We start from the raw sequence: 24276 nt of genomic DNA, 5'->3' as shown, positions 1-24276 counted from the left end.
ATTGCTTATGCTATGGTCGCGTGCCTTGATAACTGAATAGTCACCATCCATGATCGTGTCAATAGCAACCGTGGTTTCGTCCATGATTACAGCAAACGCTTGTTTCATTTTGACTCGGTGCCTGCATTGGGCGCGCGCGCCTTCAGCACCGCAAGGTTGCTTCGACAACAGCCGTGCCTTCGTCCAAAACAGTTGTGGCAAGCAGTAGTTTCGTTTTGACAATCTTTCGAGGATGAAGAGCACCAGCTACATTGTGACAGACAGCAACCAGCTCACTGCGAAAAAATAATTGGGATGTGCACGCGGTAGTAAATAGCCTATCTCAGATGAAGACAGATGCCACGGCCCTGATGTGAAGGAAGTCACGAGGCCTTCACTATTGCGAGCGCTAATCAGCCACTAGATGACGAGAATTGCAGCTTCTGCACTGCTTTTGTGCAAAACAGAAACATGACTGGCCCTTTCATTCAGTAAATAAACGCAGGTTGACATAGTAAGCATTTGTTTATCGGTTTCTTGATACCCTCGATAATTCAACATTCAGTTAATTCGGACATTTCTTTCGGTCCCGCGAAATCCGAATTAACGAGATTTTACTGTATGTGCTGCAATTTAATGAAACTCTTTGATGTCAGTTTGGGCCGCTGGGTGTGTTATGGTGAAAGCAAAACACTGAAATGCCCGATTCTTTCTGTGTGTACCTGATCCTGGCAAAGGAGCCAGCCAGTGTCCTGAGGACAATCTCAAGGCAGGCATCCTCCTGGTAGAAGCCCAAGGTCACCAGGTGGTGTAAGGTGCTACTGAGCACCACCACATCAGTGTCCTCCTTGTCTGAGCGTAGCAGCCGGCACACTCCTTCAACCAGACCTGTAAGTGAGGAGAACAGTCCTCTCTGTGGTCTGGTGGGCCTCACTCACCAATGCAAGCTTTTAGTAATGATTTAAATGGTACAGTCAGGTATGATTACAAACTGGATGACAGCACAACAATGACTGTGGCTTGACAGCAGCAGCAACGAGAATATGACATCTAAGAGCTGCTGCACTGTACACCAGCTACGAGTATCATTTACCTTGGAAATATGTGCACTGACGTCTGTCATTTATGCTACAAACCCCACACAAATAGCAAAGCTGTTTAATGGTTAGTGCAATCTGCTGATAAATGCACGTTGCCACAGCGAGTTGGATTCCCATTCAAAGCAGCTTGTGAGGACAAAAAGTATTCTAGTGACTTCGATATCAGAGTTTGGTATAGTATTCAATCTTTTTATCAAAACTGAGTGAAAGTCACCAGATGAGCTACCAAATGCTTTCCCTAAAGACAAATTCCAAATAGTGGGAGAAACTCCTTATTGCCATTTTTAATGAGTCACTTACTAGAGGTACACTCTCCGACAAGTGAACACTCTCAAATAAAGCCATTATTCGAGTCATGTAATTACGACTTACGTAACTTTTATGTTTTTAGCGCACGAAAAGGGACGACAGACAGACGTGTGACGCGGACACAGTGCTAACTTCCACCAATTGTTTTTTATTCTACGAAGTGGTACACATATATATATATATATATAGAGAGAGAGAGAGAGAGAGAGCAGACAGGAGCGCACGCATGAGCATATGTAATGGTTTTGAACAAATAAAGACAGCAATGAGACATGTGTACTGGAAAGTTAAGATGATATTGAAGATGAAAAAAGTGACCGTGCAAAGGCGAAAAAAATTTTTGTAACTGCAAGATTAAAATGCTATCTCCATGAAGCCACCCTCTGTGTCACATTTAAAAAATCTAATTCTTTTTTTGAAAGATCGATTGAAAGCGTGCTAACACAAGCGTTCCCCAAACTAGCGATCTTCGCCGCTTAAATAATCTCACGTGTTGTTTGCATTGGGCTTCTTCCTATCACAGTGCACTGATTATAAATGGGACTGCACCCATGCTTTCTGCAGTGAAAACCCAGATGCCCCACTCCTCCAGTTCGCACATTATTTGCGTGTTCGCACAGCCTATCATTTATGCACCTTCCCGTCTGGCCTATGTATTTTTTGCCATACGACAGGGGTAGTTCATACGCAATATTGTTCTCACAAAGAACATAGCCTTCCCTGTGATTTGTCTGGCAACTGAGCTTCTCAGAACCACAGTAGCTGGCCCTGAACAAGTTGGACAGCTTGATTGGTGCTGAAAAGATTATGCTTACATTTGTGTTATTGCAAATGTTGCAATTTTGTTCAGTCTGTGTGAGATATCGTGGATGTACGGCATTATTGCGCGTTTCTGGTTCCCTCGTGCAATTTCCGGTGAAGTAAACTGCTCATCCTGTCACCCGGATTTTACGGTCTTAAGGAGACCTCGGCCACAGCTGTGATGATATACGTTGGAAAACCGGCCTGTTTCAGGCGATCCTCTTGCGCCATCAAATTGGACAAACACTTGTGGGGACATGAGTGGCGAAGCGCATTCATTAGGGTTGACTTTGCGATGCCCCTCTTAACCAACTTAGAGTGGGCTGATGAAAATGGCAGTAGCGGCTCGTTCACCCTCGGTTCATATGCCCAGCACACCTGGTGTCCCTCAAAAAAACATTCTAATATCAAGGAATCACAAAGTACCATCCTGTGGCATTTCATGCATAACAGTGAGCACTTGCAAACACTTGTTAAAAATACTGAATCGAAGAGCACAAGGTAGTCATCAACGTACCTACCGTATAGTGCAGAATATAGGTCGAGGTCTTTTCCAAAAAATATTACAAAAAGTTCACCCCTCGACTTATATACCGGACCTTGGCACAACATGAATAGCCGTCTGGCAACATGTAGGATTGCAGTCCTTTCGGCATCCGCATTGTTATCGCCTCCTTGGTGACCGACGCGGCCCAGCTTGTGGGCGCCGCGTGGTTCTTTATTCTATGACGCGGTGCACCCGGAGCTTGAAGACAGGGTGGTGGATTTCATCCGCGAGCATCGTGCCAGATCTTTGCCAGTGACAGCAGAACTCATCTGCATCAAAGCTATTGAGATCGCCCGAGAATCCAGACTGCCTAAGGAACAATTCAAGGGCTCCATTTATTGGGTTCGTCCCTTCATGCGACGCAAGGGATTCGCACTTCGACGGCGCACATCAATCTGCCAGAAGCTGCTAGAGGCATATGAGGATAAGCTGGTCAAATTCCAGCACTATGTTATCCGTCTCCTGCAGCAGCATGGCTATATGTTGGGACAGATCGGCAACGCTGATGAAACGTCGGTGTAGTTCAACATGCCGTCGCCCACGACAGTGTGCGATCACAGCGCAAGAGGAGTCGAGCTTCTTTCTACAGGGAACGAGCATTCACGCTTCACAGTGATGCTCGCGCGTACTGCAGACGGCAGAAAGCTGCCCCCATACATAATATTCAAGAGGAAGACGCTGCCGAAAAAGGCTTTCCCGCGGGATGTCGTTCGCGTGAATGAAAAGGGCTATATGGACGAGGCCCTCATGCTCAATTGGATTAAGACCGTCTGCAATCGGCGACCCGTCGCACTCCTGCGGTGTCCGAGCATGCTCGTCTTGGATGCCTTTCATGGGCACTTGACCACAGGTAGGTGTGAAGCAGGCACGCCGCGACGGGAGGACGGAACTCGCCGTCATTCCGGGAGGCATGACGTCAACACTTCAGCCACTGGACGTCGTGCTCAACAAGCCCTTTAAAGACCGTGACCGTGAACAATATAATCAGTGGATGGCCGGCGACAACCCGACAACTCCAACCAACCAGCTGCACAGGCCGCCTCTCTCCGCTGTGGCCACATGGGTGTCGCAGTCTTGGCTCTCGCTGCCCGACGATAAGGTGGTGCGGGCATTCAAGAAGTGTTGCATTAGCAACTCCTTGGACGGCATCGAGGATGACATGTTGTGGGACGCAGCCAGTGAAAAGCGGTCGTCTTCGGACGAGAGTTCAGACAGCTCAAACGAATGAGCAGGACGAGTCTAGCGGCACCACTAATAAAACGAAGTATTGTGCCTTATAATTTTTATGTTGACTTCTTTGCTTCAATGTAAGAGGGTCGACCTATATTCCACCTCGACCTATATTCCGCATTATACGATATACACCTTTCTTACAGTTGAGTTTTCTAATCTGGCATCCAGTATCCTGTTTACACGAGCAAGATAAAGGTCACTTAAAATTGGCACAATACAGGAACCAATGCAAATTACTTGTTTTTGGAGATAAACACTTCCATCCCACTTGGAGAACGTCGAGCGCAGAAACATGGACAATAGTTCAAGAAAACCCTGTGCAGATAAGCAGATGGTGTTTACAAACTTCAGTTCATTGTAAGCATTAATAGCTTCTTGAACACATGCATTTAATAACTCATCATGTGGCAATGAATAATATAAATCTTCGACATCTATACAGAAAGCTTTCAAATTACTGCCTACATGCGTCTTCAGATAACATACTACTTCTTCTGAGTTCTTGGTCAGAAAAGGATCATTAACTGCTAGCAATTTCAACTTGCGTTGAAGAAAATGGCCAACGAACTTTTGCCACGTTCCACCTTCTGACACTAAAATATGCATTGGCCATTTTGGTTTATGGGTTCTGATCGGAAAAAAAAAAAAACATTTCAAGGCTCCCAGCTTTTTTGCTTTCAATTTCGCAGACAAGTTTACTCAGGTTTAATTCCTACCAAAGCTTCTTAGCTTCCGGCTTCATTTTCGCAAGTGAGACATCACTTCTGCTATGAAAAACAAAATCCAAAGCCTCATCTGCCTTCTGTTTCAAAGAGTTATGCGGGATGACCACAAAACCACCTTTTTTATCTGCAGGAAGCAGTGCCAAGCTATTTTCGCGAAGGAAAGGTTTCACACGTTTCAAGGGCATGGCGGGCCTGCAATTTCCAACTCTAGTTCAATACGACTCATGTTGAACAGTGATGCTGCAACCTACTTGAACTTGAATAAAGGGAAAATGAGACATCCACCCGTTCGTAGCTATTGCTACAAAGGAAACCCATACGGGTTCCTCGAAAGAAATGCCTCAAAGTTGGAAGAAAAATTCGTCCTGGTCCGGGACTCGAACCTGGGACCACCGCCTTTCCGGGGCAGCCGCTCTAGCATCTGAGCTAACCAGGCGGCTAGCAGATGGCAGGGCGAAGTCGAATTTGTCGACAACACGAAGCAAGGCTGCTGTGTTTTCTTCAACTCTGAGGCCTTTCTTTCGAGGAACCCGTATGGGTTTCCTTTGTAGCAATAGCTACGAACGGGTGGATGTCTCATTTTCCCTTTATTCATTACTTCTCTCCACCTTGCGGGTTTCCGCAGAACTACTACGTCAAACTCTTGCCTTGCTTCGTGTTGTCGACAAATTCGACTTCGCCCTGCCATCTGCTAGCCGCCTGGTTAGCTTAGATGGTAGAGCGGCTGCCCCGGAAAGGCGGTGGTCCCGGGTTCGAGTCCCGGACCAGGACGAATTTTTCTTCAACTTTGAGGCCTTTCTTTCGAGGAACCCGTATGGGTTTCCTTTGTAGCAATAGCTACGAATGGGTGGATGTCTCATTTTCCCTTTATTCATTACTTCTCTCCACATTGCAGGTTTCTGCAGAACTACTACTTGAACTTATGCTCATAAATGTTTTCCTCAATAACCACTCAGTTCATTCGTCATTCCAACATGGCTTCAGGCATGGCTGTTTCACAATGCAACTCAGTGAAATAATCTATAATTCTGCCACAGCCACCATAATCGAACCCGAACAGATGCAGTTTTCATAGGCTTCATAAAGGCTTATGAAAAGACAGCTGTTTGTTTCTAACACTAACGTTGCACAATGCAAGGCCCTCACCAGGCCACATAGCAAATTTCAGTTATGTGCCAGACATTGTTACAGGCCCTCTAGGGAGTGTTCTGCCGCAATAATTTTTCAGATTGGTTCATTAATAGCCAAAATAGAAATATTTCATTGCCATAAACCCATGATTACATGAGGCAAGGGTCACTGCCAAGAAAGACACTCTCTCCACTTGCCCCATCTAGCCTTCACAAGCGAAGTTCCTTCCCTATGTTCTCCGATACCGGAGCTTGAGGATTGCGTGATGCATATATCACAGGCCCCCCTCATTTTTTTCCCTCACTTTTTTTGCTGTGCAGCGCACTTCTGCTGATGGTGTCGTGCGCAAGCTGCTGTGTTTGTCTTGTTTCACACACCACACAATTTTGCACGCTGTGCACAAGAACACCTGACTAGCAATCAGTGCTACGCGAATACTGAGGCAGACAAAGCGGTTCACAGAGCCCAATCACAGCATGCTGAAACACGGTAGAAAATGACATACGTTCGTTGTCTGCATGCGCGACTGCACGACGTGGGAAGAAGGAGACAAAATGGAAGTACATTTTTTTTGCTGCGGTGCATAGGACAAGAACATGCAGACATTCGGTTGGTGTGTTTTATTATTTCTCTAAGCTTTAATTCGTCTATTCAAACAACATATTACACAAATAACAGATGTTGCTTGAATAATTTTCAAAATTATGTGTCACTACTGGCGACGTCACCGCAGTATGATGTACGTAGGCGCACTTGCGCGATATACATTGACTCTCCGGCTGGGTGCGCGGCGCCTGCGAGGAGGTCAAACGGTGTTCAGTCTGAAATTTCAGCTCTTTTCACGGTACGTAGCGATGTAAAACTTAGCAGACATGATCGTTAGCATACATTGTGTGCATGGCGCTTGTCAGCTCAAAATGGCCAGACCTGGTGAGGGGCCCTTTAAAGCATGTCGTGATTTTGTTTGACACGAACCAGCCATGCAAATTCTGTCTACCCAGTTGCATTTCAGCACTCCTCCTTAGTCACGTGACTCTCTGTCTCCATCACTACAGTCGAACACAGATATATCGAACTCGAAGGGAATCGCGAATTAATTCGATATATCAAAAATTCGATATAAAAAATACAGGCCCAGAGACCTTACCTGTGGTGGACGATGACCTACCGATCGGCGCATTCAAGAATGACAACTATTTCCGCACACACGACGCAACGTAATGCTTTATTTGCGTGAAAACAAATCGCTTATGTTGGTCTGCTTCTTCGCCTTGCAAATGAAATTAAAGACGCCAACCTCGATCTTATCGAGGCTGTTCAGGTGCGAAAGCCCGGTTCCTTCCATGTCGCCGCAACAACGGCGAATCAAGCTGAACGCTGCTGCTACTTCAGCGGCGAAGTACGAGCGTGTAGCCGCGCCCTCATCCGGACTATCTTCGTCGCCACTCGAGCTGTCAGCCTGGGTCTTCCGACTGCAGCTACAATATCCTCGTCGGCGAGGCTCGCAACAGCCTGAACATTGCTGTCAACGTTCACATAATCGTCAGCAGACACTTCGGCTGGAACGGCAGCCGGGAAAAGGGACGACAACTCGCGAAACGCATCGTCCATGCACTCGTTGTCGCCGTCGCCGTCTTTGCAGGTTTCAGGAAGTTTGGCTGTCACAAGGCCTGCCTTCCGGAAGCAGTTGGCCACAGTATCCTGCTTCACGTCTCTACAGGCGCCCGTCATCATTTGAATGGCCCCCAGCAGGTCAACCTTAAGCTCGGTGCCTATGCGGAGGTTCACCAAAAGCCTATCAATGAGTCGCCTCCTGTAGCCGACTTTGAACGACTTAATGATGCCCTGGTCGAGCGGCTGCAACTTTGCTGTCGTGTTCGCCGGCAGAAACTTGAGCGCGATGTTTTCGAGCTTGCAGGTGGTGTGATGGGCCGAGCAGTTATCGACGAGGAGGCAAGCGTGACGCCCCGATTTCCCAATTTGCCCAGTTCGGCGTCCCACACTTGCAGCCATTCTGTGAACAGCTGACACGTCATCCACGCCTTCTTATTGAAGGCGTAGCTAACGGGGAGCTGCTTACAGTTTTTGAAGCAGCGCGGTGCCCTTGCTTTGCCAATCACAAAGGGCTGGAGCTTTTCAGAGCCATCCATGTTAGCAGGACTTTGCTCATCTTGCCCCCGTGACACGTGCTGCCCCGGACGTCAAGCGTCTTGCTGGGCAGCATCTGCCAAAACAACCCGGTCTCGTCGGCGTTGAAGATTTCCGCGGATGAAAACTTCGCGCAAATTTCCGGCCATTCCTTCGAAATCCACTGCTGGATATCCTGGCTGATGACGGCTCCGCTTTCCCCAGAAATGGTTTTGCCAACTATCTTATGGCGGTTCTTAAACCTCTGCAGCCACCGTGTGTTGTCGGCGAAGTTGTCATCACCGAGTGCAGCTGCAAACCATTTGGCTTTAGACATTAGCATTGGGCCATCCACCGGAATGTTCTTAGCCCGCACCTCTAAAAACCACGCATAGAGGGCCTTTTCAACTTTCTCGTGGGCAGGAGCGCGCACACGACAAGCTCCTGACGTTCGTAACTCCGCCGCTTTCGACTTTATGTCCGCCTTGTTTTTTAACAAGGTGCTTAGAGTGCTCCGAGGAATCCCGAAGTCGTCTGCCACCGTCGCACTTTTCTCGCCCGCCTCAACACGCTGAATGGCTTTCAGCTTTGTCGCAAAGTCCAGGTTCTTGCGCTTCTTGACGCTGCTTGTGCTTGCTGCGGCCATTGCTTCCGCGTCAGCTCACCACGATCCAGTCACACGTGTCGTGAGACGCACGCAAAACAATAATGAACACGAAACACAAGAACGCGCACAAAACACAAGAATTCACGTGCGCAGCCACCGCCAACAAAGCGCTCGCGATGGCCACCTCCGAGGGCGACAGCGACGTACGAAAGGCACGAGCTGTGGTTGGCTGAGCAAAACTCGTGAAAAAGCAACAAGAAAAAAAAAGGCAAAAGGAGAAGGCCACCGCCGCCTTCGTTCCTGGCTACCTTTTCCGAGCCGATCACTATGGTTACGCGGGGGAAGGATGAGAGACATTGGGAGAGAGAAAAATAAAAGCAGTTCCGCAAGCAGGGTGTTGCCGCAAGTCGGAGAGCGTGCGCAGCGGGAGTACTGTCTGAGCCTCCCTCCCTCTTGCTCTCACATTTTCCGAGCCTTTCGGGAGAGGCGCGGAGCACGCGGGTGCAGCGAGTGCCGAGATCGCGCGGCGTTCTATATATCCAATGGCAGGTAAAAATATTGTTCGATATAAACGTACGAATTTCTATACTTTTACACAAAATTTTCAAGGGGATAATTTACGAGTTCGATACAGACAATTCGATATATGTGGGTTCGATATATCCGTGTTCGACTGTATTACAACTTCTTGAATCACGCCTCAGCCTACAACACGCTCACTATTGCCCAATAACGAAAAACAGTAGCCAACGCTCTCACCACATGGCATGAGCTGCCTTTATGCTTAGTGGTGCACTTTCGTATAAGACCAGAGCTAGCATTGACCTGACTTGAGAATTTACTAAGTGCCAAAAATGCAACTTTCACACCAGTTCATTTACCAATGCACTTTATTTTGTGGCTAATTTGATGCAAATGTGACATAACTGCAACCCTTGTATCTTGCTTTCATGTCGCGCCACAGGAATTTGCATCAGCACTAATACAGCACCGTTCTTAACTGGCCCCATTTTGATCAAGCGTATGTAATAGCAAAATCGAAGGATAAAACTGTAGCATTTTCCAGTGTATAAGGCACGTTTTTTTTTTTTCAACAAATTTCTGTCAGTGAATATTATAGATGAGTCTTATGCATACATACATACATATTATACAGGAGGTATTCAGAGACCTGGATTGGGAAGAATTGGGGATAAGAGTTAATGGAGAATACCTTAGTAACTTGCAATTTGCTGAGGATATTGCCTTACTTAGTAACTCAGGGGACCAACTGCAATGCATGCTCACTGACCTGGAGAGGCAAAGCCGAAGGGTGGGTCTAAAAATTAATCTGCAGAAAACTAAATTAACGTTTAAAAGTCTTGGAAGAGAACAGCAATTTACAATAAATAGCGAGGCGCTGGAAGTGGTAAGGGAATACATCTACTTAGGGCAGGTAGTGACGGCGGATCCGGATCATGAGACTGAAATAATCAGAAGAATAAGAATGGGCTGGGGTACGTTTGGCAGGCATTCTCAGATTCTCAAACTTAGACAGTGGCGCAATGAAACCACTGAGATATTAGCAGCAAGAAGTTGGAGTCGTGGCCTCTCACGAATGGTGTCACGGCCAGGACACCGCTCGCTCCGGCTCGCTTGGCTGCCACGTACTTGTTCCTTACGTTCATGCCTAGGGTACTGCTGGCTCGAGCCATACTTATTGAAGGATATGTCGGCTTCTTTTGGCTGCTATGTCTGAACCGCAGTTTCTTCAAAACCACGTGAGTCAAGAAAATTCACAGCTTAAAGGAGTACTGACACAAAAAAAATCCACGTGGTTTTTCTGCTTTAATAAGTAGTTAATGACCCAATAATCACGGCACGAAACCTCATTTACTTCAGAACGCGACAGGTAATTATTTGCAGTCTTTTTCGTAGCGACCAGTCGAAGTTTCGGTTCCAGAGAGCAACGAGACGGGACAAACGGGAGTGTAAACAAAGTGGTCACGTGTTCGCAAAAAGCCATGACGTATGCTCTGACGTGCAGCCAGCATGCGCGACCAACTTGCTGAATATTGTCGTGCGACTGCCGCATCGGTCGGACGACCGCAGCCAATGACAGCGCCGGTAGCGTGAACGTCATGGCCACGTGGTAGACCCGGCGGGGTGGGGCCGGCGAGTGGGTGCCTCGCCACTCTGATCATGTCTGTTTTTTTTCTCTCCCTGGTCGAAACGCGCGCCTCTTTCGCCGCTGACGGCGGCACATAAATGGGCTACAATTTGTTTCTGAGACGAAATAACTTCTAGAATAAAGTGACCTCGAAAGAGTGCGAGTTATAAAACGTTGTGCGAAATAGTAAATCGTTGGCGTGATGTCTACTCGGACGCGGTAAGCGCAGACGCGCCAGCAATCGTCTGTATACAAGGCGGCTCGCCTGACTGGCCTGTTTACTCATCGCTACTAACGGCACCGGGAAAACTAACCATATTTTCACTTAAGAGAAACACAAATGTTCAGGCATTGATTGTGCTGACGAATTTAGGCACTTTATTACGAGCTGCGGACGCATCGCAAGGACCCGGATAGACGGCCGGCGAGCTAGGCCTACATCGTCTCCCAGCGATCGCAAGCTCGCTTGGCATGCTCGTTCGGTTCTGTCAGCGCCAATGAAATAAAATGTGCTGCAATTTAAGCGTGACAAAACTGTGTACACGTTATGCCGACTAACATATGCGCTTCATTATACGAGCTGCAAGCGATCGTGTCAGAAGCGCAGCCGGTGTCGGATTTGATGGCCCAGCTAACTATGCCTGCCGGCTCTTGGCCATCGGCAGCAGTCAACGGATCCGATACTGCTAACGCGGCCTTGCGGAAACACGTCTACAGTGCTCGCATAGACGTGTTTATATTGTCATCGTTTGTTTCAAATAAGATAGCGGTGCAAATACGGTTGGATGCTTTCACTTTCTGTTCGAAGCTACGCAGCATTCCAAACTTCCACGCAGGGGCACCAGTTCCGGGTCATTGCTCACTCAATTGTACCATGTGTCCCGAATCGCCGCATGCGGCAAGTCGCACACAACGCACCGTACTACAGATCGCACGGAAAATCGCGCCATGTGTCTCGCGCTTTAGATGTGGCCAATCACTTAGCGACTCAGATATTGCGGCCAGCGATGGCAAGGACAAACCTCAACAAAACCCTCGCATCGGCCACAATCAATGGTAAGACGCAACAAATCGGCGTTGAACGTTGTGGCAGCGCAGTCAAGCTGATAGTGTGGGAAATATCCCAATGGACACGGCAAAAGCTGCAGTGGCAGCGACACGGAGAGCGTCCCACTACAAGTACAACAGCTAGAACAAGCAACAACAGAGGAGAAGAGCACATGTAAGCCGCATGGCAGCCAACGAAAATTCATGACGTGGCCACATGACGTAGTGTTTTCTTGGCTATTTACAATCCCGGTTGATGTCAATGTGGCGAGGTGCTCTGTTTTTCGGTTGGCTGCACGCACGTACTTTAAAATTGACTTTAAATATGTTCTAAGCGATATTCGCCGCTGATATTTTATAGACGATGTGTGTGTGACCAACTAAATCCATCTCACAAGTTATCTCGACTTCAAATTTTTGTGTCAGTGCTCCTTTAAATATTGCAAGCTATGTAGCATTGAAGGGGTCTATACTGATTTTACAATGCATATATGTGCAGTGTCTTTCCATAAATTTTGCGTAAAAAGAACGTCTGCAAATTCAACATGCGAAGTTGTGCACGATGCTCTGTTAAACACTTAAAATTCCCTTAGTACTTAGCTATGAGAGACGTAGCATCTTACATGGAAGAAAAATCTTGCTATATGGTGTCAACATTACAAATCCGGGTTAGGACACTGCCTAGCAACGCTTTAATCATAGTTCTTAATTACTCTGGTGAGTTGTTATATTCCAATATGGCCACTTTGTTAATGTGTAAAAGGAAGGGCAAGGCATGTTTTGTATGAAAAAGTCTGCTACTATGCCTTCACCGTTCTCTGAAACAGACACCATGAAAACGCAGTGCTCGTGGCGGTTAACACAACGGTGGGTCATGCAAATGCTTCACGAATACCATAACAACAACCACCCGAAAAAAAAAGCTTCACGATTAAGATTGAGAGTCAATCAAGTGGCGCTATGTATATTGTATCACAGTGGCCTTCATAATGGTCCTCAGTAGCCTTTGTCGACAATATGGCGTACCGCAGCTCTCACGCAGCGAAAGCAACCGACTGTGGTTATGGCGAGGCACGCATGGGTCGCAGAACCCGTCAGTTCACTACAACTTCGAATTGAAACCCTGATGCAATTTTTTACACTGCCTATTACAAGGCCTGAAGTGTACTCGAGGCACTACAGTGCAGCATAGGCTGCATTGAAAATGATAATTCAAACATGTACGTACTGCTTCACCATGTCTAGAACCTGCGCCATTTAATTTTACAGACTGAGAACTATTCACTTCATTAGTAGATCAAAGAGAACCTCGCATATCTGCCTCATAAGGATTAAAATTAATTAAATTATGGGTTTTTACGTGCCAAAACCACTTTCTGATTATGAGGCACGCCGTAGTGGAGGACTCCGGAAATTTCGACCACCTGGCGTTCTTTAACGTGCACCTAAATCTAAGCACACGGGTGTTTTCGCATTTCGCCCCCATCGAAATGCGACCTCGTGCTCAGCAGCCCAACACCATAGCCACTGAGCAACTACAGCGGGTGCGAGGCATTTCAGTGTGCGTTCGCTTTTCTCTGGCCAAGTGGATTTTCGCCTGGGAGAGTTTTGGATGCTTTCTGGCTAGCTGACGAGAAAAAGAAACAATGGTTGCTTGCTGCCATCACTGAGGGGTCTGGACGGGTTGCCACGTGTTCACTTGAACACAACCTCTCCGGAAAGTCTTGTCTCACCGGTGTAGGATACCGAGCAGTAGGCGAACGGTTACCTCCGGATCGAGCGTCTCACGTTTTCTTCAATATTCATTCGGTAGCCACATTTGGTGCCCAAAGTAGGCATTTGATTGTGGCCAACATGCTTTCCTTTGCGTCTTCTTTTTTGTTGTTGATGCCCCAGCCCCCGAAAATAAATAAAGACATTGTTGTGGCACAGCTAAATGTCGCATGGTGAAAGTTCGATACAGCCAAACGACTGTATGTCACCGGATTGACACCGGTTCTTACTCATCGCTATGGCAGCGACTATACCGCGTATCATCGAATGAATGATGTGTCACTGATGAGCAAGTAGGTGACATGCTAAAGCGTGGAGTCACTGAACCGTCCGACAGCCCATGGGCATCGCCAGTTGTTTTAGTTAAAAAGAAGGATGGCTCGATCCGCTTTTGCATGGATTACCGTCGCCTAAACAAAATAACCCGAAGTAATGTTTATTCATTGCCACGGATCGACGATGCCCTAGACTGCTTACAAGGTGCAGAGTTCGTTTCCTCCCTCAATCTACGCTCTGGTTATCGGCAGGTGCCTATGGCTGCAGACGATAAGCCTAAAACTGATTTCATCACACGAGATAGCTTATACGAATTTCGTGTGATGCCATTCAGACTTTGCAACTCGCCCGCGACTTTTGAGCGGATGATGGACACTGTTCTTCACATTCTTGCTCACATTCTTCACACACATTCTTGCTCAAAGTAAAAAAATTCATTGAGAAACTATTTAATAGGGTTGCTTTAGCCGCTTTTCACGAAAGGTCTTTTACGCTGCGCTGTCAGCGATTTTTGTTTGTCACTCTTGTAATTAGATGGGAGTAGCTTCTCTGCTTGCCGACCAGCCAGCAGATCGCCATCTAATTACAAGAACATCTATAAGAAGCCGCTGCATGATGTCGCAAATATCGCTGTGGAGTTTTACCTTGTACGTAAACGTATTACAGTTTACACAATACCAGATTGCCAGACGGGTGTACAGCAGCAACAATGCTGGCAGCGCCATTTTTTTTTTTACCCATTGTGTATACAGAGAGCTCATAAAGTTGCAACAGCCTTTTATATACTGCTTATCTGCTGGCATTAGGTGTTCCATAGCGACATATTCATTAACATGCAATATTTTAAAGATTTTTCTCCTATGAGAATACTTCTGCAGCCCAAAAACGTTTCATACATATTGTAGTAGCACATATCGTCGCAGGATACCACGCTATTCACATTGCTGCTACTTATAGCTCCGATTACCTGGCCATTTATAACAAGAAATTTAAGGGTGAGCTAAAAAGAAATTTATATCTAAGTAAAGAAAGGCAGTTCCATATCACACAAGCACAGTGAATACAAAGAAACACGATACAGATGGTGCCACTAATAGCTATGAATAGCTCATGAATAACTAATTTCATAGCATAACAGCTATGAAATTCAGTGCTTGTGGAAATTCAGGTGGCTTGGTGGCAGCAGTATCAGCTTGAGAAGACGAGTTCTGCGAACGTTTGTAGTTTTAAATGATGATGATGTGGCAGCAGTATCTCATATCTTAAGACACAAGATAGATGCTTTCATGTATCAGAAATACAGATACCAATACACGTCTTGCCAGGTGTACAATGACACAGATACAAGATACAAAGAGTATCTAAAATAGTACCTAAGACGTATTTTCAATACTGCCCAGCACTGCCATCAACTTCTGTATGTTTTCTATTGTGAGATAACCTGCTTACTACAATGCCCCATGGCGCTTTATCAGTTATAACGATTAAGTCTCGCTACTGGGTGTCCGTGCCCGAAGGTAATGGAATGCAAAATCCATGAAACGAAAAAAAATTGTGGAGTCATTCCATCCTGTGAAGGTGGTTGGCTAGCAAAGCTGCTATGGTGGTATGAATTATGTTGGTAAAGAGTATTGTTGGTATGTAACTACACATATAATTTGTTTTGACAACACCTGTAGACGGGCTAGATGGTGCACTGCAGATCAACAGATGATAAGCGCATAGTAAGACACACACGAACAGCCATGTCTTTCTCGCTGTTCGTGTGCGACTTCCTGTGCGCTTATTTTCCGTTGATCCACATATAATTATGTATATGTTATATGAAATGCAAAGAAATACCAGGCCCGCACTATGTCATACATACTGACACAATGATGTGGGGCTCCCGCACCGCGGGACGGCGCGCAGGAAGGTCGGCGCCATGAAAGGTGATGAAGCGCATAAGCTGCACGTTCTTCTTCTGGCCCGCCTTAAAAGAGAAGCGTCTATTTTACAAGACACTGCCTTCAATCTAGGTTACATTTTTCTGCTGGAGGTGCGGGGTACATGCTACCACTCCCAGATTGAACGCCATCTACAAGCCCAGTACGAAGTGCGGTCGAGCTGACTCCTGTTCACGTACGAACAAGCCGTCGACTTCAAGGACTGCCACCTGAGCATGAGCCTCTGCCCAATCGAGTCAGAAGGATGAGTACATCAGTTCCGTCTTCTTCCTCAACGGCACCGACAGAGGTTGTCCTTAACCAGCCGCGAATCCCCTCATCCTTCCATGGGGACACCTTCGAGGATGTTGAGGACTGGCTTGATCACTTCGAGCGTGTCGCAGAATTAAACGGCAGGACTCCAGAGCGCAAGCTACACAATGCCTACTTTGCCATCGAGGACTATGCGTGGACATGGTTTGAGAACCGGGAGGCGGCCCTATCGACATGGGACGCATTCTGATGGCAGCTAATCACCACATACGGCAGCCTTGATCGCAAGGAGAGAGCTGAATCTGCAATTCAGGCGAGAGTACAACGGCCAAATGAAAGCATCGCAATGTTTGTCGAAGATATGTGCAGACTTTTCCGATGCACGGATCCACCCATGCCGGAAGAAAAGAAGCTCAGGAACTTGATGCACGGTGTCAAGCAAGAGTTATTCAGTAGCCTAATACGCAACCCACCAAAGACCGTTGCAGGGTTTCTCGCAGAAGCCATATCAATGGAAAAGGCACTGCAGCAGCGAACAAGGCAGTACAACCGCCACATGTTGACTCTATCGCGTGACCCTCTCGCCATACCCTTCGACAATACCAATGCCTTGCGGGAGCTCACTAGGCTTGTTGTTCGAGAAGAGCTCCAATAGCTTCAGGTGGATCCGGTATCGGTACCGCGACTGGCTCTGCCTGAGGTCGTCCGGGAGGAAATCAGGCAGGCAGTACAAGTCCTGGAGCGAAGCGAGACATGCAAGCCACAGCCTCGCATGTCGTATGCTGAAGCTGCGCGAAGTTCGTTGTCCCCGATTTTTCATGATGTGCACGACGTCTCGGACTTTCACGGTGTGCGCACCGTTGAACAAGCAACTGGCGACTTCAGGACTCGGCGCACGCGATTCATGGTTGAAACACAACCATCCCAGTGAGGTATGGCGCACAGCAGACCGGAGGCCCTTGTATTTTCATTGAGGTGAAGCCGATCACCTCTACAGGGAGTGTCCTTACCGCCGAGATGGGCTCTGTATATTTTCACTGAATGCGCCGTGCCTGCGCAACGGTGAACGCCCCTTGGAGATTGAAGCCTACCTCACGGACGCCAGGACCTCATTTTCCCCACGATTCTGTGACCCCCGGTCACCATCACCCGCCCACAACAAGTGTTCCAGCCCCGTCTTCCCGCAGAGCACAACAAGGCGTTGCTCATGATGAGGCGTTGTTCACAGAAAAATGTAAACTAGAAATTGACAATGGTAACTTCGTTGGTTCTGTTTTTCTAGATTTTACTAAAGCTTTTGATACACTAGATCATGACATTCTTTTTTCTAAACTTGCATCTTATGGCATTACTGGCAACTCTCTCAATCTTTTCCATAGTTATTTATCTGATCGTGAGCAATTAGTATCCATCTCCGGCATTTATTCCACTAAAAAAATTATTAACATCGGCGTTCCGCAAGGCTCAATTCTAGGCCCACTTTTATTTTTACTATACATTAATGACCTTCCACTGTCTAACTGCATTATCAGAATGCATCTTATATGCTGACGACACGACTCTCTTATGTTCGAGTAATTCTCTAAGCAACATTTCAACAACCCTTAACGCTGAACTTACTAACGTTAGCGCATGGTGTGCTAAAAATAAGCTTTTGATAAATCCCTCGAAAAGTAAGTTCTTAATTTTCTATCCCAGGTCAATAAATAACGCGCAAGTTATGCCCCTCTTTATAAACACACATCCTATTCATCTATCAGATCAATGTTCCTTCCTTGGTATCAAACTTGATTCCCGCTTAAAATTTAATTTGCATATTAATGAGCTACAGCGGAAAACTTCCTATGGTATTAGGGTATTACTAAAAGCTAGATGTTACTTTGACTTCACTACTTTGGTCACCTTATACTATGCATTCATTCACAGTCATCTAAATTATTGTATTGCTTCCTGGGGTCAAACATATCATTGCCACCTTTCATCTCTCCAACATGTACAGAATCAAGCCATTCGCATTCTCACCTGGAGCAACCGACGTTCACATGTCACTGATCTGTACCGGGAACTGCACATACTCAATATTGACAATCTAACCAAATTTAATGTCTGCACATTTGCTTACCAAGCAGTTAAAGACCATAACCTTCTCAAATTTGTTCTTATCCGACACCTTACTAACTCAAATATTACGCGCTTTTCCTCCAATAACAATTTTATACTCCCTAAGGTACGAACTAACTATGGTTCACAAAGAGTAGCATTTGTTTTAATCAAACTTTGGAATTCATTGCCTATTAACATTAAATGTGCCTTTTCTATATCATCATTCAAACATCAGCTTCGCGATCTCATGTTTAACATGTAGCTCCGTTTATTGAATATGTCTTTTACAACACAACTTCAGTTCTGTCGTTTCTAATACTGTTTGCCTCGTTTCTTACTTCTGCTTAAGCCTTATCCCTACTGTTTTATATTTTCCATTGTATTATTCTTTTGCATCATTATGTATTTGCATTTGTATTTGCATTTTCGTATTTTTTTTTCCTCGCTGCCTTTTTGCTGTCAAGTAGTATTAGTTCTTTTAACATTATAAAAGGTCCCCCTACAGTGTTTACACTATGGGACCTTTTTCTGTACTAAATGTCAATATTCTTGTATCTACACCAAGTATTCAATAAACTTCAAACTTCAAACTCACCCAGCCCTGCCTCCCGGGAAAACTGAGTCCAGCGACCTGCGGAGGTGAGGTCGCTGACGCTGCGAACGCTGAAGATCCTCCACTACGACGACCATGACGTGATGTAATCAGGATGCAGAGAAAGCAGTGTAGTTCAGTGTCAGAATCTTGCGACCCACCAGTTACCATAGATGATCACGAAGTCATGGCGTTAATGGACACGGGTGCGGACACGTCTGTTATGAGCCAGAATCACGCGCGTACGCTAAACAAAGTTTAGACACAATGGACCAGGACTCAGGTTCGTACTGCAGGAGGGCACCTCATGACTCCAATGGGCCGGTGCATGGCATGAGTCAACATTCGGGGCTTCACGTACATCGGCGACTTCGTCATTATTCCTGAATGTTCAAAGGGCCTATACTAGGCATAGATTTCCTTCAGGCGAACGGTGCAGCCAGAGTTTAGAGTCAGCTTTGCTACTACGCAAGCCATAGCGAACAGTAATGACAACGACCGTGACATCGCACTTTGCGTAGCTGACAATCATGTCACGTTGCCACCCAAAAGCAGTGTGCTTACCCTTGTCCGATGCGACATGGAAGACGACGCCGAAGGAATTGCTGAGGCAGGCCCCCTGCTTCTTGAGCGCCACATTTGCATAGCCAGAGAGCTTCTTCAGGTGCAAAACAAATGTTCCGTCATTTTGCTAACTTTAGCAACAAGTATTGGCATGTACCGCGAGGAACGACAATCACATTTCTTTGCGAAATCAGTGATGTTACCGACATTGCCACATTGGAAATCTCATTGTCTCAGCAGTCTCAGTTACACAGCCTAAAAGAACGGATTCACGTTAACGCTGCTCTACCAGACCATCAGAAAGACTGTCTACTGAGTCTCGTGAATGAATTTGTGGACTGTTTTTCAATGTCGTACAAAGTACGGCGCACATCCACCACAAACCACCCAATTATTATGGATGAGTCCGCACATCCTGTTCGTCAGCATCCTTACAGAGTGTCTCCAGTGGAAAGGGAAGCGATCAAGCATCAGGTGAAAGAGATGCTCCAAAACGACGTGACCTAGCTGTCCACAAGCCCGTAGGCCTCCCCTGTAGGGTTTGCACTTCGTCGAGGGATTCTCAAAAATTGCTGAGCCTCTGACACGGCTTACACATGACGATGTGCCTTTCATTTGGGCGGATGAGCAGCAGAAGTCGTTCAATGAATTGCGCAAGCGTTTGCAAGCAGCCCCAATACTTGCTCACTTCGACCAAGATGCTGACACTGAAATTCATACTGACGCCAGCAATGTGGGTCTCGGCGCAGTTCTTGTGCAGAGGCAAGCTGGTGCAGAACACACCATTGCTTATGCAAGCTGCAATCTCACCAAGGCTCAGAAAAACTACTCAGCCACTGAAAAACAATGCTTAGTGGTTGTGAGGGCAATCGGTGAATTCCGACCCTACTTGTATGGTAGACCCGTTACGGCTGTCAGCGATCACCCCGCCCTTATTGGCTTGCCAACCTCAAGGATCCTTCAAGCAGACTAGCCCATTGGAGCCTGCACTTACAAGAGTATGACATTACAGTTGTCTACCGATCTGGAAGGAAGCACAGCGACGCTGACTGTTTGTCACGCACACCACTCCCTACGACGTCATCGGACCCTGACCATGACTTGCCATTTGTCGGCATTCATAAGGATGGCTGAGCACCAGTGCACTGACCCTGAGCTGCTGCCACTGATCGAGCACCTTCAATGAGTTGAAGGTGTTTTACCCCGCTCACTTGTGCGCGGCTTATCATCGTAGTGTTTACACAACAACGTCCTTTACAGGAAAAACGGCGGAAGCGGTCCAAATACATACCTCCTTGTCGTGTCGTTGGCGCTGCGCCAAGACATTTTGCGAGCCTGCCATGATAAGCCATGTGCAGGACACCTGGGATTCACTAAGACATTAGCAAGGATACAACATAAGAATTACTGGCCCCGGCTTTTTTCTTCTGTGCAACGGTAGGTGAATACCTGCCGTGATTGTCAGCGCCGCAAGAAATTACCAGCTAAACCAGCTGGCTTTCTCCACCCTGTGGACCCTCCTCAAGCACCATTCTAACAAATAGGAATGGATCTACTTGGGCCGTTCCCAGGGACCTTCTCGCGCAGCAAATGGATAGTCGTCGCTACCGACTACTTAACCCGGTACGCCGAAACCGAAGCTATTCCGCAAGCAAACTCGTATGAAGTGGCCAAGTTCTTTGTACGCCACATCGTCCTACGACAAGGTGCACCGTCTGTCCTCATCACCGACCGTGGTACAGCATTTACAGCCGAACTTATGCAGGACGTTCTCCAGCTGACGCATTGCTCTCACCGCAAGAGCACTGCATGTCACCCTCAAACCAATGGATTAACGGAACGTCTGAACAGAACACTGGCTGATATGCTCTTTATGTATATCGATGTAGAGCACAAGACGTGGGACAAGATATGTGACCGTCCCGTATAACACTGCTGTACAAGAGACAACGCAGTTTACGCCGTTCAACTTTGTGAATGGGCGCCACGTCATGTGAACACTTGATGCCATGCTACCTCTGGCTGATAATAGTCTGACCAGCGAACATGTGGAAGAGTTCGTACAAAGAGCCGAAGAAGCACGCTAGCTTGCTCGGCATCATATCTAGTGCCAACAGCATACCGACACCCTTCAATACAAACAGGGTCGACGCGACATCCATTACAATACCGGCACCTTCGTGTGGGTCTGGACACACATTCGTCACCGAGAACTCTCTAAAAAGTTGCTCCGCCGGTATTTTGGTCCCTACAAGGTTACACGCCGCCTCAGTGAGGTGACCTACAATGTCGTCCCCTGCAGTGCTGACCCCGGTTTACTCCGTCATCGTCCTCGCGCTGAAGTTGTTCATGTAATGCAGATGAAACCATACAGTGCACATACGTGAACGCCGAGATGCACCTGAGGAGCTCCATTTCTTGTCGTCGCTTAAAGAAATTTTTGACGCGACCGAGATGGTCACTTTTCACATGGGGGGCAATTGACACTATAACATGGGGCTCCCGCACCACGAGACAGCGCGTGAAAAGGTCGGCGCCATGCAAGACGATCAAGTGCGTAAGCTGCACATTCTTTTTCTGGCCCGCCTTAAAAGAGAAGCGTCTATTTTACAAGACTCCGCCTTCAATCTACGTTACAATACACAAAGCTAGCGCCAAAGGGCTTTTACTACGCCGCTCTAAAGACGCAGCTGTTGTGGATGCATCTGTGATGGAGCGCCGTTCAGACGCAGGTGGCCATTAAACCAAACCTCGACGTGAGCAATGATGTGTGTTGCCTGGAGCACAGCCCTAAGCATGCATGAAGAACACGTTTAACTTGCAATTGAGAATACTTCCTAGTTAATTAGCTGAATGAAACTTGGAAGGACTAGGGTTTTATTCTAGTGGACAAACATGGGGCTGTCCGTCTGCCTCCCGCAGAAGCCAATGTATTGACAGCCAGAAGGGAATTCCACAATACTTACAACTTCACTCTGAACTACGTAATTAAGAAAAGTAAATGTAACTCGGTGTCATGTTAGAATTGTCTTAGCAACTAATTGCAATATAATTTGTTTCAGGATAGTTTCGATGAAACAAGAGTTGCAGCCATTTTCTGCAACCATAGTAGATGCTCATGTTTTGAAAGCAGATGGGAATTCTGCAACGTTTGCAACTTCACTGTGAACTAATGACAAGTAAATGAAACTCGGCGTAAGGACAGAGCCATCTTAGCGGCCAATTTCAGCATTATTTTTTCTAAGATACCTACATTCGATTGACAGCCACAGAGCATTTACGAGAAAGTTGACCTTGCCACAAGGTGTCTTCTGTTTGCCGCCACAATTTTTCCAAAAGGTAGCCATAGACAGCTTCGCTGTAAAAAATGGTTGTGGCTTAGGTAAGGTTAAGCCCAGGATGCGAAGCATACTAGCCTTTATTTTAGTTGTTGAACCACTGTTTAGCTTGGTGAACTGCTGTTGCTTGGCTATATTTGGTTCGGCTAGACGAAGAAACAACTCATGCGTTACTCTGCTTCGCCTTGGACGCCCCGCATTGGACGCGGTGAGCGTCGAGCAACGCAGCGTTCGGCGCGGCAACGAAATGTGCGCCTGAGCAAGCGACGCACGCCTGAGCCTTAGAAACAGCTCGTTTCTAAGGCAACACCGCATTCACTAGAGGCGCTTTTGTACCGCTTTGAAGCATCGTACTCGTGGCTCAGTGGTAGCGTCTCCGTCTCACACTCCAGAGACCCTGGTTCGATTCTCACCCAGCCCATCTTGCAAGAGTTGAGCCAAAGCCACTTCTCTGTCGTGACGTCACGGTGTCACGTGGTATTCAAGGCGACACCGCCGCGCCTGAGGAGCTGGGTTGAGCTCTCGTAATATGCTTCGCATAAAAGAAAAAGAGGAATTTGAGCCAGTGCATGCAGCCACGCACTGTTTTCCAGCCTTCTCCCCAACACCAGTCTCGCAAGCCTCTCTCCTGTCGCCCTTCCACCAGTCCAAACATCAAGCTCTACGCCATGCCACCTTCCGAAACACGAATGGACCGCACCAACTGCACTGACAGTGCTGCTCCCAGATTGCTCGCTGGCCCCTCATTCTGCGCAGTTCTGCTAACAGATTAAGCTACTCATGCCCATCTTTTTTGGTCGGGTCGAAGTCATTCCTGGTCATGCAGTTTCTGAGCCTCGTTTGACTCACTGCCAAAACGGAAGATGGCTGATCCACCCACTGATCATTGGCAATGCATGACGTTGCCAGTGAAAAGAAAGCGCACTGCTATAGATTTGGAAACGAAATGCTTCTAACTGATGAGGTGATTGTCGCAAACATGCTTACAGCGGATAGCGACAGCGACAGTGATGGCGATGACAGCAGCGATGACACGATAGGGCAGGGTACCTCAACGTTGTCCTCGCAGAAGGCCCTGCAGATGATTCAGTCCCGGGTTCACTTCCCCCGGGGCCTTCCACTACACTACATGGAGCACCTGGATGCCTTGGAGAAAGATGTCGGCAAGCTTCCCATATTGCAAGCAAAGCTGAGAGACATGATGGGTTTTTCTTGTGCAAGCCTGTGAGAAGTACGTGGCAAGATGCTTGCGCTGATCTCGCCCCAGCGTTTCTTCCAGATTTCTGAACCTGACAGGCTGCCACGGCAACTTTCTCGCATTTTCTAAGGGCCCTTTTGAGGCCACCAAAGCGATGCCTCCGCAGAGCTTGCATATCGCTTACCGCCTGTGACCCCTATTTCAAGTTGTTATAGCAGTGCCATTCTTGAACGCCGACAGCCATGGCTTGTTACACACTATCCCAATGCGCAAGAAGCAGATTTAAACAATTTAACGGTGCAACACAGCAAGCAGCTGGATGGAAAAAGGTGGTGGGGAAGGAAACTGGTCTCCCCACCATTACAGTTTTCTCAAAACAGTTCTGGCATCCCAAATTCTGATTTTTTTCATGCAACCCAGTTATTATAACAATTATCGGTTATAACAATGGAATTTTTGTGGCACTGAATATTGTTAAA

General features: G+C 47.0%; 1 protein-coding gene across 9 annotated transcripts in view; it reads right to left on the bottom strand.

Moving 5' to 3' along the window:
• Positions 1-24276, bottom strand: part of tefu (Serine/threonine-protein kinase tefu) — a 1084056-nt gene that overhangs the window by 946939 nt on the left and 112841 nt on the right. For 8 of the 9 annotated variants that reach the window (XM_070538252.1, XM_070538256.1, XM_070538258.1 and 5 more), the window contains one exon: positions 702-867. In XM_070538252.1, the coding sequence (XP_070394353.1) occupies positions 702-867 (166 nt within the window). Of the gene's footprint in view, positions 1-701; positions 868-18700; positions 18783-24276 lie in introns of all 9 variants that reach the window. The other variant, XM_070538260.1, reaches the window with a different exon arrangement.

This window comes from Dermacentor albipictus, chromosome 5 (genome assembly GCF_038994185.2).
Source record: "Dermacentor albipictus isolate Rhodes 1998 colony chromosome 5, USDA_Dalb.pri_finalv2, whole genome shotgun sequence".
Classification (NCBI taxonomy): Eukaryota; Metazoa; Arthropoda; class Arachnida; order Ixodida; family Ixodidae; genus Dermacentor; species Dermacentor albipictus.
This window is presented reverse-complemented; position numbering and strand designations above follow the sequence as displayed.